The sequence below is a fragment of the Alexandromys fortis genome, unplaced genomic scaffold (genome assembly GCF_014885135.2).
Source record: "Alexandromys fortis isolate MF-2015 unplaced genomic scaffold, M_Fortis_MF-2015_v1.1 scaffold_22, whole genome shotgun sequence".
Classification (NCBI taxonomy): Eukaryota; Metazoa; Chordata; class Mammalia; order Rodentia; family Cricetidae; genus Alexandromys; species Alexandromys fortis.
The window spans coordinates 6,390,177-6,404,926 of record NW_026067900.1 but is presented as its reverse complement, the minus strand read 5'-3'; the positions used below and the strand labels follow the sequence as shown (position 1 = coordinate 6,404,926).

General features: G+C 36.3%; 1 protein-coding gene across 2 annotated transcripts in view; it reads right to left on the bottom strand.

The window, feature by feature from the left end:
- Rfx7 (regulatory factor X7) overlaps window positions 1–14,750 on the bottom strand; it is an 84,334-nt gene that overhangs the window by 32,225 nt on the left and 37,359 nt on the right. For both annotated transcript variants that reach the window (XM_050125440.1, XM_050125451.1), the window contains exons 3-5: window positions 8,856–8,889; window positions 1,745–1,827; window positions 229–351 (exon numbers count right to left, since the gene is read on the bottom strand). In XM_050125440.1, coding sequence (XP_049981397.1) covers window positions 229–351; window positions 1,745–1,827; window positions 8,856–8,889 — 240 coding nt within the window. The remainder of the gene's footprint in view (window positions 1–228; window positions 352–1,744; window positions 1,828–8,855; window positions 8,890–14,750) is intronic.

Here is a 14,750-nt window from a genome sequence, read left to right as displayed (position 1 = left end):
GGGGAAGAGACAGAAATCTTTAATAAATAAATAAATTAAAAAAAAAGAAATAAAAAAAAAAAAAAAGAGAATCTTGCTCTATATTCATTCTACCACAAAAGCTTAGAGCTGGAAGGACTCGTGGAATTTTCTAAAGCTAGATGGTAAGGAGTGACAAAAATCAATCACTGTACCACATAGTACACATATGCTTTAATACATGATGGTATTAAGACACAGAACACTTACTTGTATTCGTCATAGACTTCTTGTTTGGGAAGTGAAGTCTCAGGATGCTCCTCTAAGGTATTCCGAATCCAGGAAAAGGCATGCATCTGCTGTGCCCGACTAGATGACATGGCATTCTGATCACTAGTCATAAAATATAGACAAATTTTAGCTGAATTAGATAGCCATTCCATTAATAATTTTTAAAAGCAAAGCCTAAATGTTATGTTAAAAACATATTAATTAATCAAATTGAGCGCAGGACAGATGGTAGATATTCAGGAATCTATATACAAATTGCTCATTTGAGATTGTGAGCCAGTTTTTACAATCAGTGTCCGGCTGCAATTACGGACCTGTCCCATTCCTGGTTTGGATCCTAAAGAATGATAGGTGGTAGGGATATTACAACATTAGGTATTTGTTTTGGCCAAAATCAACTCTGTGTGAATATTTCCTAACTTACTTGCCCATTCATTTGCCTATACTTACTAAATCATTAAATGCTTAAAACAAATAAGGTAAATTCTTTATATTCCATTTGGTCTGCACACTCAAAGAACATGCCATGTAGAAGTACCTACCATGAAATCATACTAAACACCCCATCTCTAAAATTCATGGGAGAGCTCTCAAGAGGATCAATCTCCCACTACAACCCTTCTCACACTAGGCTCTTTTCATAGACTACCATGTCTACCCAAAACATGAATTTATTATTTGGTAGTACTTTTATAAACTGAGTTCATGAAATTGGCATTATTCATAATACAAGGCAAGCTATTCTGACTCTGACATTCATCTCAGCCTCCTAAAGAGTCATCTGATTCCAAAATACTGAACACATTTTTAGGTCAGGAAATAATTTACATAGTTATTACATTTGGTATGAGGCAGGACAGGTAAAAGCAAGAAAATTTTTATTGCATTTCTTTTAAAGGGCAATTTTAAATGAGTAGAAAATTGGAAATAACATATGAGGAGAATGAATCCTCAGAAATACTAAAAGGTAATTAAACACTTAAGAACAGAATCTGAAGAACAGTTTTTCCACATAAGTATTTTTAATGATGAAACTAAAGCAATACCTCCAGCACTTAAAGTGAGGTATATCTACCACGAATTATGTTTAACACTGTACTTCCTGTTCCCCCTCTTTTATCCCATATGTGCTTACTTATCACTACATTTAAAACAACCCCACACCTTATTCATCAAGAATACTGATTTGATTATTCTTTGGTTTTCTGTTCTTTTTCATTTTCACAAATTTGTATACTGTATAAATACTCCCACTGATCTATACAACAAAATCCAACTTACATTTCACAGTATTTAGCCAGCTCCACAACTAAATTAGTAAAAACTGCAGGTAAATACTTAACCAAATATTATCAAAGACCCAAATGATCTATTCTTTCGCCAGTCTGTGTTCTGAAAAGCTTAGGACTACTAAAACAACAGCCACTCATAATGCACACAGCTTAGCCCCATCCTCCAAACAAGACAGCTGTGACAAAGACAAGGACAGAGCTACCTTTTCTCTGCACTGCTGAGACCAGAAGGCAGCTGAAGGTAGAGGTAGAGTTTCTCTAGGTCTGTAAACTTCTCAACTTCTTGCTGGAAACAAAGGGTAAAAAGAAAGACCATTAAAACATTTCCTCCAAAGTAAACATATTAATATTTCCCCAAAAGCTACTCATGTTTTTCTAATTTTCAAATACCTAAAATGTGACTAATGCTAAAGAAAGTTTAAAAAACTGAAATAAAACCAGCAAACCCTTCTGAACTATGCAGGTGACATAGTTTGAATTTCAACAGTGGCTTCTATTTGGGTTACACTCATGTTATAACTCTTTTTCAATGAAGATATCCATGGTAACTTATTTCAAGCAAAACTAAAGTAATGGAAAGTAAACTGGTTAGTGCTATTTCTGATGACAGAATTTTGGGGGGGGTTGTGAGGGTGGAGGAGGTCTTTTCAAGACAGGGTCATTCTATTATGCAGCTCTGGCTGTCCTGGAACTCTTGACATATTTCAGCCTGGCCTTGAACTCAAAGAGATACACCTGCCTCAGCTTCCTGAAAGCTGGTATTACCAGTACCACCATGCCTAGCTCAGAATTTATTCTTTTTGTTTGTTTGTTTTTTGAGACAGGGTTTCTCTAACAGTCCTAGCTGTCCTGGGACTAGCTCTTGTAGACCGTACTAGCCTCGAACGCACAGAGATCACCTGCCTCTGCCTCCTGAGTGCTGAAATTAAAGGCATGTGCCACCATTGCCTGGCTCAGAATTTATTCTTAATAAAGCACAGTTTAAACACAGATTCAATTTTGAAGGGAAAACAACCCCACAACCCTGAACAGTCAATTAATTTTATGTGTGTTATTTACAATTGTACACATTCTCTGTATTTAAGAAAAGCTCACATTTAGGAATGTGGTTTCAAATATACTTTGGGTTTTTATGTTAATTTTATTTATTTATCTGTTTAATTCTTAAAATTGGATTAATAGTAATACATTAAAAGAAAACTATAGGAAAGAAACAGCATGGAATTTTTTGGACTAAATAAAAATATCATAATTAGAACATCTTTACTAAGTGACTCCAAGGCTATCTCACAAAATAAACCTATCTTCCAACTACAAGCATTTAAAACCCATTGTGTATTTTAATTAGATACTCCAAAATGTAATTTTAGTTTTAGTCAAGTCTGGGTTAGTATGCTGACCTTGGTTAGCACTTAGCATTCACTATAGAATGCTTCCTCTAGCAGAGGAAGAAAGGAACTTTTCAAATGGTCCATGCTTTATACAAACCTCTCCAATGATGTATTGTAGTATACACATTGGCAGGGGCAGGAAGTATATAATCTCCCTTAGAAGGCCTCATTTTACTATCAGTCTGGTTCTCAGAAAGCATGTATCCTATATTCTAGTGTTCCCAACCACTTTTAGTCCATCCATCACTTTAGCAGTTAAGAACAATAAGATAATTCTCTTCCCATTTAAAATAATCATGAAACACACTTGAAAGTTTCAAAATTAAATGAAATCATTCATTCACGTAGAATTAAGTATTTAGTACATTCTAGGTATTATTTATATTTTAGTAACACGAAACGGAACAATAGACCAAATTTGTGTACATAATAAAGATAAATGCTGTAAGCAAAAAAAAAATGTTGGGAAGCATAGTTTAAAACAAAAGCATTGCCACAAAGCAAAAAGGCAAATGCTTTGCACAATGGCTGACCTACAGCAGAGATTCCTACAAGATATTGTTATTCTTTGTTATATTCAACTTTGTTATATTTTGCTTTCTATTGACTTAGTATTGTAATGGTGCCAGAAACAACAATAGGAGGTAGTACACATTATTACAATACAAAAATAGAGACTCCCCCCACATACACTTTCTGTCCTCATATAGATAATTATGGTTTCCCCAACCCTATAAAGAATGATTCTTGGAAGAACTTTGCCCACAAAGGCTCTAACACAAACTTCAGTGTCAAGCATTGTAATATAAATAGAGAACACTGGAGCAAAATATCTTTGCTGAGAATGTAAAGGATGGTGGGAATTAAAAAGAGCTGAGAACTCCTATCACTCCTGGAAGAGAACTCAGGCACAACTACTCGCATGTAGGAAGATGGTTTTAGTGTTACTACATTTTCACCAGAAGCCAGAGACCAATTTTCCCCCCAGTGAACTCTTTCACATTTGAAATGGAAAAATCAATTCAATATTGTGATACAACGAAGAAAAATAATTAGACATAAATTGAAGGGGAATAAAGTACTATTCATTAATAATATAATTAAGCAGCCATAAAGTGTTAAAGCCTCCACATAAAATTACTATGTTTAGAGGGCTAGAGAGTTAAAAGCACTGGCTGCTCTTGCAGAGGATCTGGATTTCCCAGCACTCACAGTTGGCTTAAAACCCCTGTAACTCTAGCTCCAGGGGAATTCAACATCTTCTGGCTTCTGCAGGCACTGTATATACAAGGTGCCTTTACATATATGCAGGCAAAAAACTCGTAAACATAAAATAAAAATACAATCACTGCATTTAGTTTATAAGCAGTGAGGATGCATGACAAAAGATCAATATAAATATAGGCAAGTCACTGGCTAACAAAAATTTTTAGTTACCAACCACAATATCATTCAAACTTTAAAAAAGTTATTATTTAGGAATAGTTTTAAGAAAATTTGTATAGGGAGTGGGAGAGAAGTAGGAGGAGGGGAGGAAGTAATAAAATAAAATAAAGTAATAAAAAATTATCAGAGAAAGAAAGAAAATTTGTATGAAATCTATGAGAACGCTATAGAAGTGTATTGAGAGAAATTATGGAAGAACCAATTAATTAGTGACATCCCAGACTCATAGAGGAGGACTTTGATAAAGTCACTGCAATTCCAATAAAAGTATTAATGGAATAATTTTTCTAAAATAGATATTGACAAAGTAATTCTAAAACTTGTATGGAAATGGCAAAGAGAATTTGAGTTGTTTGTAGGTCTGTAATTCAGACTTCATACAAAGTGATAGCAGACAAGACAATGAGGTGATGTCACTGATGTGGAGGGGAACACAGTCTAGAAAAAGACCTGAACATTATGATTTTTGATTGGCTAGACAATTCTCAATAAATGATTCTGGAGCAGTTAGACACCCATGCAAGTGGTAAATATCAACTGAAGCCAAAAAGCAAATTCAACATCAAAATGATTCAAAGATCAAAAAGAAAAGGCTAAGCTATACAAATTTTAGAAAGAAATATGCTAAAATTTCCATGAGAAGGTTAAAATATTAGGGAAAGTAAGGCTAAGATGTTGGAAAGGCTGGGCAGTTGTGGCGTATGCCTTTAATTCCAGCACTTGGGAGGCAGAGACAAAGGTCTGCATTCAGACTTGTCTACAGCAAAACCCTGTCTCAAAACAAACAAATAAATGAACAATACTCCCCCCATCTGCAAAACCAAACAAGACAAAAATCAACCAAACAAACGATGTTGGCAAATGCTTCCTTTAAAACATTTACAGAATGACACAAAATGGTCAAAAAGAGCAGCTGTGTGCCTCTGGAAGCTGCCTAAGGGAAAACAATAAATGAAGAGGTACCTAAGTTACTAGAAACATCTGAACTTCAGTAAACAACTCTTAGGACCCTATTATTCTTGCTTGAGACTGCTACAGTGACCCCATCTCATTTGGTCTGAATAGTAATGCTACAAAATGAGGCTGCCTGTGTCTAAATGAAGCAGGAAGCAGGGTTAGATGTACTTCCAGGAAGGTTAACTCCAAGATCAAGTAACTGAAAACACCCCTTGGACTGCCCTAGACAGTTCCTTAGTTGTACAAACCCTCTCTAACAATAGAAAAAAAAATCTGACTATGGCTAGAAAACAAAACCCAGTAAGAGACTACTCCAAAGATACACATATGCACTAAGAAAACAAGATTTCCCAAGGTGACCTTTGGGATACCACAAACCACTTTAAAAGCTCAAGCATATGGACTGCATCTCAAGCAGATGGCTATAAAGATTATAGACTAGACCATGTGTAGTAAATATAATATTACATAAGCAGAGATGCTAATCATCCATGCCAGTCAAAGAAGGATCTAATCCCTTCAGGGAACCCCATCATTTCCTCTTTGTAACTAAAAGCCACTTTAAGCACAGGAGCTTTTGAACCATGTGCTTTCTGGAGCCCATTGCCTTGTGGAGTGTACTTGGCTTTCATTGTCACTCAATCAATGGCCTTCACTACTGCTTTTCTGTGTTTTGCTCAATTCTTCGAGATACAAAGAACTGAACATTACATCATGAAAGATCCCAAGACCTGTCATCTTGAACTCATAATCCTCCTGCTTCAGCTCCTGAGTTCCTAGATTTAGAAATTTTTAAAAAAAATTACTTGTTTTTATTTCATTTGCACTGGGGTTTTGCTTGCATGTATGTCATGTGAGGGTGTCAGATCTTGGGGTTACAGACAGTTGTGAGCTGACATGTGGGTGCTGGGACTTGAACCCAGATCCTCTGCAAGAGTAGTCAGTGCTCTTACCACTGAACCATTTCTCCAATTCTGGTTTAAAAAAATTATTATTCTGTAATTGCAAAAATAAAAATAAATATTTAAAAATAGTTAACGTTTTCCATCACTTGAACAAAATTCTCTAGTGCTCTACTGGATTAATGAATAGTCTAACTAGCTTTTCTACTTCTATCCTATTTCCCTTATGTATAGATAAACACACACACAATTTTTTGTGGGGGTTGTTATTTTGAGATAGGGTCTTTCGGTGTAGCCTGGCTGCCCTGGAACTCGTAATGTGGACCAGGCTGGCTTTGAACTCTCAGAATTCTTCCTGTCTTTGCCCCCTGAGTGCTTGACTCAGCAATATTTTTGAAAAGTCTGAGCACTCTGTTCTACTAAGTTTTTTACTTGGCTTTCAATGAGCTTAGGATGCATGTGTCTTTCCTGTCACAGCTATGCACACCAGACATAAACTACTCCTTCCTACTCTAATTCTGTTACCACTGTCATTTCCCTTCCTTCCATGAGTTAACTCACTGAAATCCTTATTATTTTTCAAATATTAAAAACTCATTCTTGGGGGAGGGGGAGGGAAAGGGGAGGCGGCGGTGGGGAAGAGACAGAAATCTTTAATTAATTAATAAAGAAATAAATAAATTAAAATAATAATAATAATAAACCTCATTCTTAATTTTGAATGTGTTCCCTTTGTCTACTATGTGTTGCTGGCAGGTCATTACACAACTTTGATTTTTTTGTTTTTGTTTATTGTGTGTGTGCACATGCATGCCACAGCATGTTTACAGAGGTCAGAGAATGAATTTGTGGAGCTCTTTCTCTTTTTATTTGGGTTCTGGAGATGGAACTCAGTTGATAGGCTACTGCCAGTGCTTCTTTATCCACTGAGCCATCTTGCCCGACCAGGTCTGCTCCGCTATTATGACCTCAATGAGGCCTTTCCTGACCACCTACTTAAGTTTACTCTAGTCACCATCATTTGCCTTAATGTGTCCTTTTCAAATTTTATGATGGCACTTATCAATATCTGATATTTCAAGCTCACTTGTTTGTTTAATACAAAATCTTTTCTTCTTATTTAGTATTTAATTGATGTTACTCATCTTCTTATTTTGTCCATGATGAGAAAACATGGAGAATCTTCCAAAGTACGTATGCCTTATGGCACACATATAACAATCTAAGATTATCTGTTATTTTATTTGTAAAAAGGAAGCAAGAACCGATTTCAGAGAATTATTGTAAGACAATGACAAAAAGCAGAGGGGTAAAAGAAGGAAGCCAGGGAGGAAAACAGGAAGTGAAAAATACAGGTAAAAACACCCCTACAAAGCCATCCTTCAGCCATTAAATTAGAAATGTACAGAACTTATGGAATTTCCCCCTATGAACAACTGTTATTCATTTGTCTATGCTAACAATAACAGAAAACACTAGAAAACTATCATATCCCTATCACAATACCAGATAACTCAAACCAACCAAACAAACCCCACAATATTGTGGATAGAAGAAGGACAATTCATAATTTAACAGTGCAAAGCTGTAGGATGCTCATGAGCATAGGGAGTGGTAGTATTGTCATCCCAGCAGGTGCTTGTGTATGAGCGTCTATGCATGAATGAGTGTGTGTGTGTGTATGAGAGAGAGGGTGTGTGTGTATGTATGTGCCAGAGGGTGTGTGTGTGTGTGTGTGTGTGTGTGTGTGAGAGAGAGAGAGAGAGAGAGAGAGAGAGAGAGAGAGAGAGAGAGAGAGAGAGAATGTGTGTCCCACTAAGTAGTCTAGGCTGGTTTTTAAACTTGTAGTCACTTTGGCTTCACCTCTATGACTGCTGGGATTTCATGCAAAGATGGCCTGGTTTTCCCTCCATACATTTAAAAGACCTAAGGAGGGCTGGAGAGATGGCTCAGCAGTCATGAGCTCTTGAAATATCCATGTCAGGAGGCTCACAATCCCCTGCAACTTCAGTGCTAGAGAACCCGACAGCTTTTTCTGGTCTGCAGATAACTGTACACATGTACAGACACTCACACACACATATAAATAAAAATAAAATCTTTTCAAGACCCAAGGAACTACCAATTTAAAACTATTATTGTATCTTAAAAACCTTAAAAACTGCAACCTAAAGATGAAAAAAGAAACAAAACTCAGAGAAACACACTCACCAAGAATATTAAAAGTTTTTAAGTACTTATAATTATAACCTAAATTTACATTATCTTTGTAGCTGAATTCCAAAACATTAGCCACTAAAACAATGATGACAAAGGTTATCTAATCAATCCAAACATTTAAAATATTTTCTTTAAATAATTACATAGTAATAAGAATTTTAAAAATGACTCATTTAAATTAAATGTTTAAGTAATCTTTTAATAAAGATCATTAAGATTCAAAACCACAACTGCTTCCAATTGTGATTTTTTAGGATTGATGAGATACATACAAAAAAATAGATGGTTGATAATGAACATAGCAAGAGGGTTGTAAATGTAAAATTTTATTCACACAACTTAGTATTTAGAATCAATTACTAATTTAAGTATGGCAGGAGGTTAGGTATTACACTTACCAAAATGCAGTCCACTTTAGATTGTACAGTTTTGCTAAAAGAAAAAGAAGGTTAGAGTTAATAAAGAATAGAGCATTACTAAATGTAAGAACTCCTCTTAAACAGAAATAATTATATATACTAAGGAAAAACTGAAGCATCTTATTAAGTATTCTATTTTGTTATAATACCCATTAAAGTATAAGTTAAAGCAAATTATGCAAAAACATTTAGATACTTTACACAGTCTTAAAAGATACCATAAACTAAATACCTTTCACAAGAAGTCTAAGAGCCACTTAGATGCAACAAAACCTAGTTATGGAGCAGAGGAGATGACTCAATGGTTCTGAGCACTTTTATTTTTTGTTTTTTCAAGACAGGTTATCTCTGTGTGTGGCCTTGGCTGTCCTGGGACTTACTCTGTAGACCAGACTTGTCTCTGCCTCCCTAATGCTGGGATTAAAGGTGTGCATCACCACCACCTAGCTTGGTTATAAGCATTTGTTACTCTTGCAGAGGACCCAATTTTTGTTCCAAGCACCCACATGAAGGCTCACAACTACCTGTCAATCCAGATCTGAGCATGCATGTGGTAGACATACATACATACTCAGATATAGTCAAATACTCACACAATATAAATAAAAAAAAATCTTTAAAAAAATCCAGTTATATGATATATGATATAGATTATAAAGTGAAAATCAGTATTAAAATCTCATTTCAGTTAATATACATAGCATCAGAATTGTGTACTTATATCCATATTTCAATTCTGTAAAAACAATGATGGCAAAAACATCAAGGTATGATGGAATTAAGTTTAGTTGAAAAGCTCAGAATGGCTGAAAGAGTAACAAGTACTTCTAGGTAGGTTGGATTAAAATTCTCTTTGAATAACCCTATAAAAGATTTTTTGTTTGTTTTGTTTCTTGACACAGGGCTTCTCTGTATAGTTCTGGCAGTGCTGGAACTCGCTCTAAAGAACAGGCTTTAAAAAAACCAGGCTTGCTTCAAACTCAGAGATGCACCTTCCTCTGCCTCCCAAGGGCTGGGATTAAAGGTGTATGCCACCACTGTGCAGCTACTTACATGTCACACACACACACACACACACACACACACACACACACTTAAACTTATCATTACAGTGGATATAAGTGGGTATGCTTTTTAACTGACATTTTTCTTCAGCAATGCTGTGTGTGTTTTTCAGTTACCTACTGAACATGATATTTTTCCTTTTAAATTGTTCCCATCCTTTGTCTATTTTTATGTGGATCTGGCTATTATATGTTTGTGTGTGTACATGTATATATGCATTTGTTCATGTAGAGAACAGAGAACCTCAGTTGCCACACTACCTCCTTTGAGACAGTGTCTTGTTGCCCTGGGGCTTAACAATAGAATCAGAATAGTCTGACTGGACCCAACGATCCTCCTGACTCTTTCCCAGTCCTGAATCCAGCATTTTAAAGTGATTTCTGGGGCCTTACTCAGGTCTTCATGTTTGAGAGGTAAATACTTTATCAACTGAGCTGAATTTCTGGCTCAGGTCAGACTAATGATACTAAATTACAGGAAGTTATATATCTTAGATACCAGCTCCTCACATACAGCTGACTTTGATAATTAATAGCACCTGTGTCTGGTCAAAATTAAAATTTTTAATCCAATGTATTAACTCCCTTCCTTCCTTCCTTCCTTCCTTCCTTCCTTCCTTCCTTCCTTCCTTCCTTCCTTCCTTCCTTTTCTTTCTTTTCTGACAGGGTTTTTCTATGTAGCTTTGGAGCCTGTACACCAGTCTGGCCTCGAACTCAAAGAGATCTGCCTGCATCTGCCTCCTGAGTGCTGGGATTAAAGGCATACGTGACATAAAGGCAGACTGCCTGGCTAACCTTCTCTTTATGATGTATTTTGTCTTGAAAACTTCTATCTAGGGTTAGAGAGATGGCTTAGCAGTTAAGAAATGCTTATTGTTATTCCAGAGATCTGAGTTTGGTTTTCAGCACCCATACTGAGCAGTTTAGTATAGCCATTAACTTCAATTCCAAGGAATCTGGCGCCCTCTTCTGGCCTATGTGGGCATGCACAAAAATATGGCATATTCATATTCCTCTCTCCCTTCCTCCCTCTCTCTCATACACACACACACGCACACACTTTTTAAAAGTAAATCTTAAAAGAAGAAGAAGAAGAAAAAAAAAAAGGCCGGGCGGTGGTGGCGCATGCTATTAATCTCAGCACTCAGGAGGCAGAAGCAGAAGGATCTCTTTGAGTTTGATGCCAGATTGGTCTACAGAGTGAGTTCCAGAACAAGCTCCAAAGCTACACAAAAACCTGACTCAAAAAATGACAACCCCCTCAGAGAAGAAAGAGACCCTATACAGCTAAGTGTATACATTCTATTTTGAAAATTCTGTCATCTTTTAAAACCTCAATCCCTACCTGGGATGTTTGTGTATGGTATGTGTAATATACATATTTTTCTCTCCCAATTTGATTGTTCCCTAATCTGTTATGTCAAGTTTTCATATAATGTTCAATCTGTTCTTAAATTTTATCTTGTTTTTACTAATCTTATTGTTTAACCCTGAGTAGTACCACTTTCAATACATTATATCTAGTTATTATTGACTCTCCTTGTCCATTTTCAATATGACCAATGATTCATGTACATTCACTTTTCCAGATGAATTTTACAATATTTTTGTATATATATTTAATTAATAAAGTAATTGATACAGGGTCTCCTTACGTAAACCTAAACTTTGTCCGGCCCAGAACTTATTATGTATACTATGTATACTAGGCGGGCCTCAAACTCGAAAATCTGTCTGTCTCTGCTTTCCAGTGTTGGGAGGTGTACATTACTATGCCAGGTTCATTTATCCACTTTGTTTTTTTCAAATTCCACAGTTCTCCTAAGAATTACATGAAATGATACTGACAGAGATTGAATTGCAGTTGGAGGAGCAGATTAATTCATAACAACTCAGAAATGACATACTGATAATATTTCTATCACATATTCTAGCTGACTTTTGATTGGCTTTCTAGGCTGACCTTTATCCCCACTAGTCTTCCAGTACTCTTACTAGGTTTAACGGAATATAGATTCTTTTGCAGATAAACATTTCACGAATAATTAACATTTTGATAATTTTCAGTATTTATATTTCTTTCCTAATTATTCTAGTTAAAAATCTCCAATACAATGATGAAGAATGATAGTGACAGCAGATATCTGTTTCATTTCCATATTAAAGAGCTTTCATCTAAATTTTTTGAAATTATGAATAATGCTGGTTTATGAAGTAACCAACCACTTTTTAAAACTGGATTTAAGGCCCACTCCATGATATAGAGCCCGCGTAAAAACACCACTAACGGGGTCAAGAACATGAGACTAGACAGGTATGAGCCTAGGGGAAAACCTAATACTGCTAAAGGAACTTAAGCAATAAAATGCTCGTAACGGCATATTGCTATACACATGGATTAGTGCCTTGTTCAGCTTGTATCAGAGTAGCTTCTTTTTGCAGTGAATAAGAATTAACACAGAGACCCATAATTAGACAATGCACAGAGAATGAGAGAGACTTTGGAGCACTCAGTCCTAAATGGGATGTCTTCATTAAATCCCTCCCCTAGGGCTCGGGGATCTGTGCAAAAGAAGAGGCAGAACAATTATAAGAGCCAGAGGTGATAGATGACTCCAAATATAATAGGATTGATGCACACATGATTCAGAGACTGTGGCAGAATGCACAGGGCCTGTGCAGACAGGTTCAAGTCAGATGGAGTCCCAGTACTGAGAGGAAGGAGTGGACATGGGCTATTACCTCTAACCAAAAAGTTATCGCAACTGATAGCCACCAGCAAAGGGAAAAATTAGTTTTTGCCAATGGAGTGTCACTGGGTATATTAACTACACTCCAGTGCAGGCCCTGGTGTTCAGAAGTAGTTGGTCAACACAAAACAGACTTATGGTATTTTTATAAACTTGTTTTACTGGTCTCTTTGCTTGTTTCTTTTGATGGGGTAGGCCACATTGATAAAGACCTTTAATTCTAGAACTGGGGAGATGGAGGCTGAAGGATCAGCAGTGGAAAGTTAGCTTTGGCTGCATATCATTTGAGGCTACAAAGCCTCATTTTTTTTAAAGGTGATTTGGGAGGCTGGAGAGATGGTTAAATAGTTAAGAGTGCTTGCTATGCATGAGAACCAGAATTCAGATTCTAGCACTAACATAAAAATCTAGGTATGACCCTGCACAAGCATGAGGACCTATGGAAAGAGTAGGTGCGGTGATGTGCTTGTAATCCTGATGCTCAAAAGGGGAGACAAAGATCTTGGGGACTCTACTCTGCCCAGTCAGCCTAGTCTAACCAATGAGTCCAAGGTTGGTGAGAGACCTTGTCTCAAAAACAACCAACCAGCTAATTCTCCAGGCTGACCTCTAGCTTCTGAATGTGCAAGAGTACCTGCACGCATGCCCAGCCCAGAGTTCAGAGAAAAAGCAGCTCATAGTAACCAAATCTTGAATGATCGAGGTATCAAAAATAGCAGATAACATTTTTAAAGTTAAGAATTATTGCTGGGCGGTGGAGGCACACGCCTTTAATCTCAATTATTGGGAGGCAGAAGAAGGTGGATCTCTGGGAGTTCGAGGCCAGACTAGTCTAGAGAGCTAGTTCCAGGACAATTAGGGCTGTTACAAAGAGAAATCCTGTCTCAAACAAACAAACAAACAAAAAACACAAAAAATAAAAAAAGAATGCAAACAAGCTCAAGTATGTAAGGAGTAGTCATGATAAATGTGTACACGGAGGTGGTTTAATTGAAAAAAATTTAAGGTATAAAAATAAAAAATAAATGGACATTCTAGAACATAAAAAATATGTAATAAAAACTCATTGGATGACTTTACAGGCCAACAAATAGTAAAAGGATCACAAATGGAAAACTGATAGATCTAACTGAACCTAAAGGAAAAATAAACACAAAACCAGGCAGTCTATGTGTGACAGGTGAGGAAAGATGAGACAAAATACATAATAAATAAAGGGTCAGATTTTTAAAATAAACTTTGACAAACAAAACCTCACAGAAGCCTGAAAACTCTCAACCACACAATTATACATTCATGTCAGCACAGATGAAAACACAAAAAGCATTCCATGAAAGCTGCCAGAGAAAGCAATTCTACATGCAACAAAAAAGAGGTGGGAATGAGGACTGTCTTCAACACAGTCAACATATTTGTAAAGAATCAAGGATATTTAGAGAACTAGAAGAATCCTTTAACAACAATATATGATAAACTGAACATCATAACTGAACATCATAAACTGAACACATCTGTATAGAAATCAACACACTTCATACTATAATTAAAGCTAGATAAAAATTAAAAATAGCCAGGCAGTGGTGGTGTATGCCTTTATAGCACTCAGGAGGCAGAGGCTCGTGGCTTTCTTTGAGTTCTAGGCCAGCCTGGTCTAGAGAGAGAGTACCAGGACAGCCAAAACTGTTACACAGAGAAACCCTGTCACAAATAAACAAACGAATCTAAAAATAAAATCTGAAACTATAATGTATTTTGAAAAAAAAAACTATAGGAAATGGCTACAATTTCAAAGACAGAAACCTTTCATGAGATGTAGGAGTACTATCAAAAGAGAAATGAATTATAAACCAGCTGTGCTGTTATACATCTTTAATGTCAGCACTCAAGAGGTGAAGGCAGGAAGATTAGAAATTCAAGATCATTTTCTAGCTACGTAGTGAGTTCAGGACCAGCCTAGGCTACATGGGGCTTTGGATGCTATAAAATGAAAAGCAAGCTCTATGTGTTGAAAGTATCAATTAAGAGAATATGTGCGAGGCCGGACAGTGGTTGTGCATACC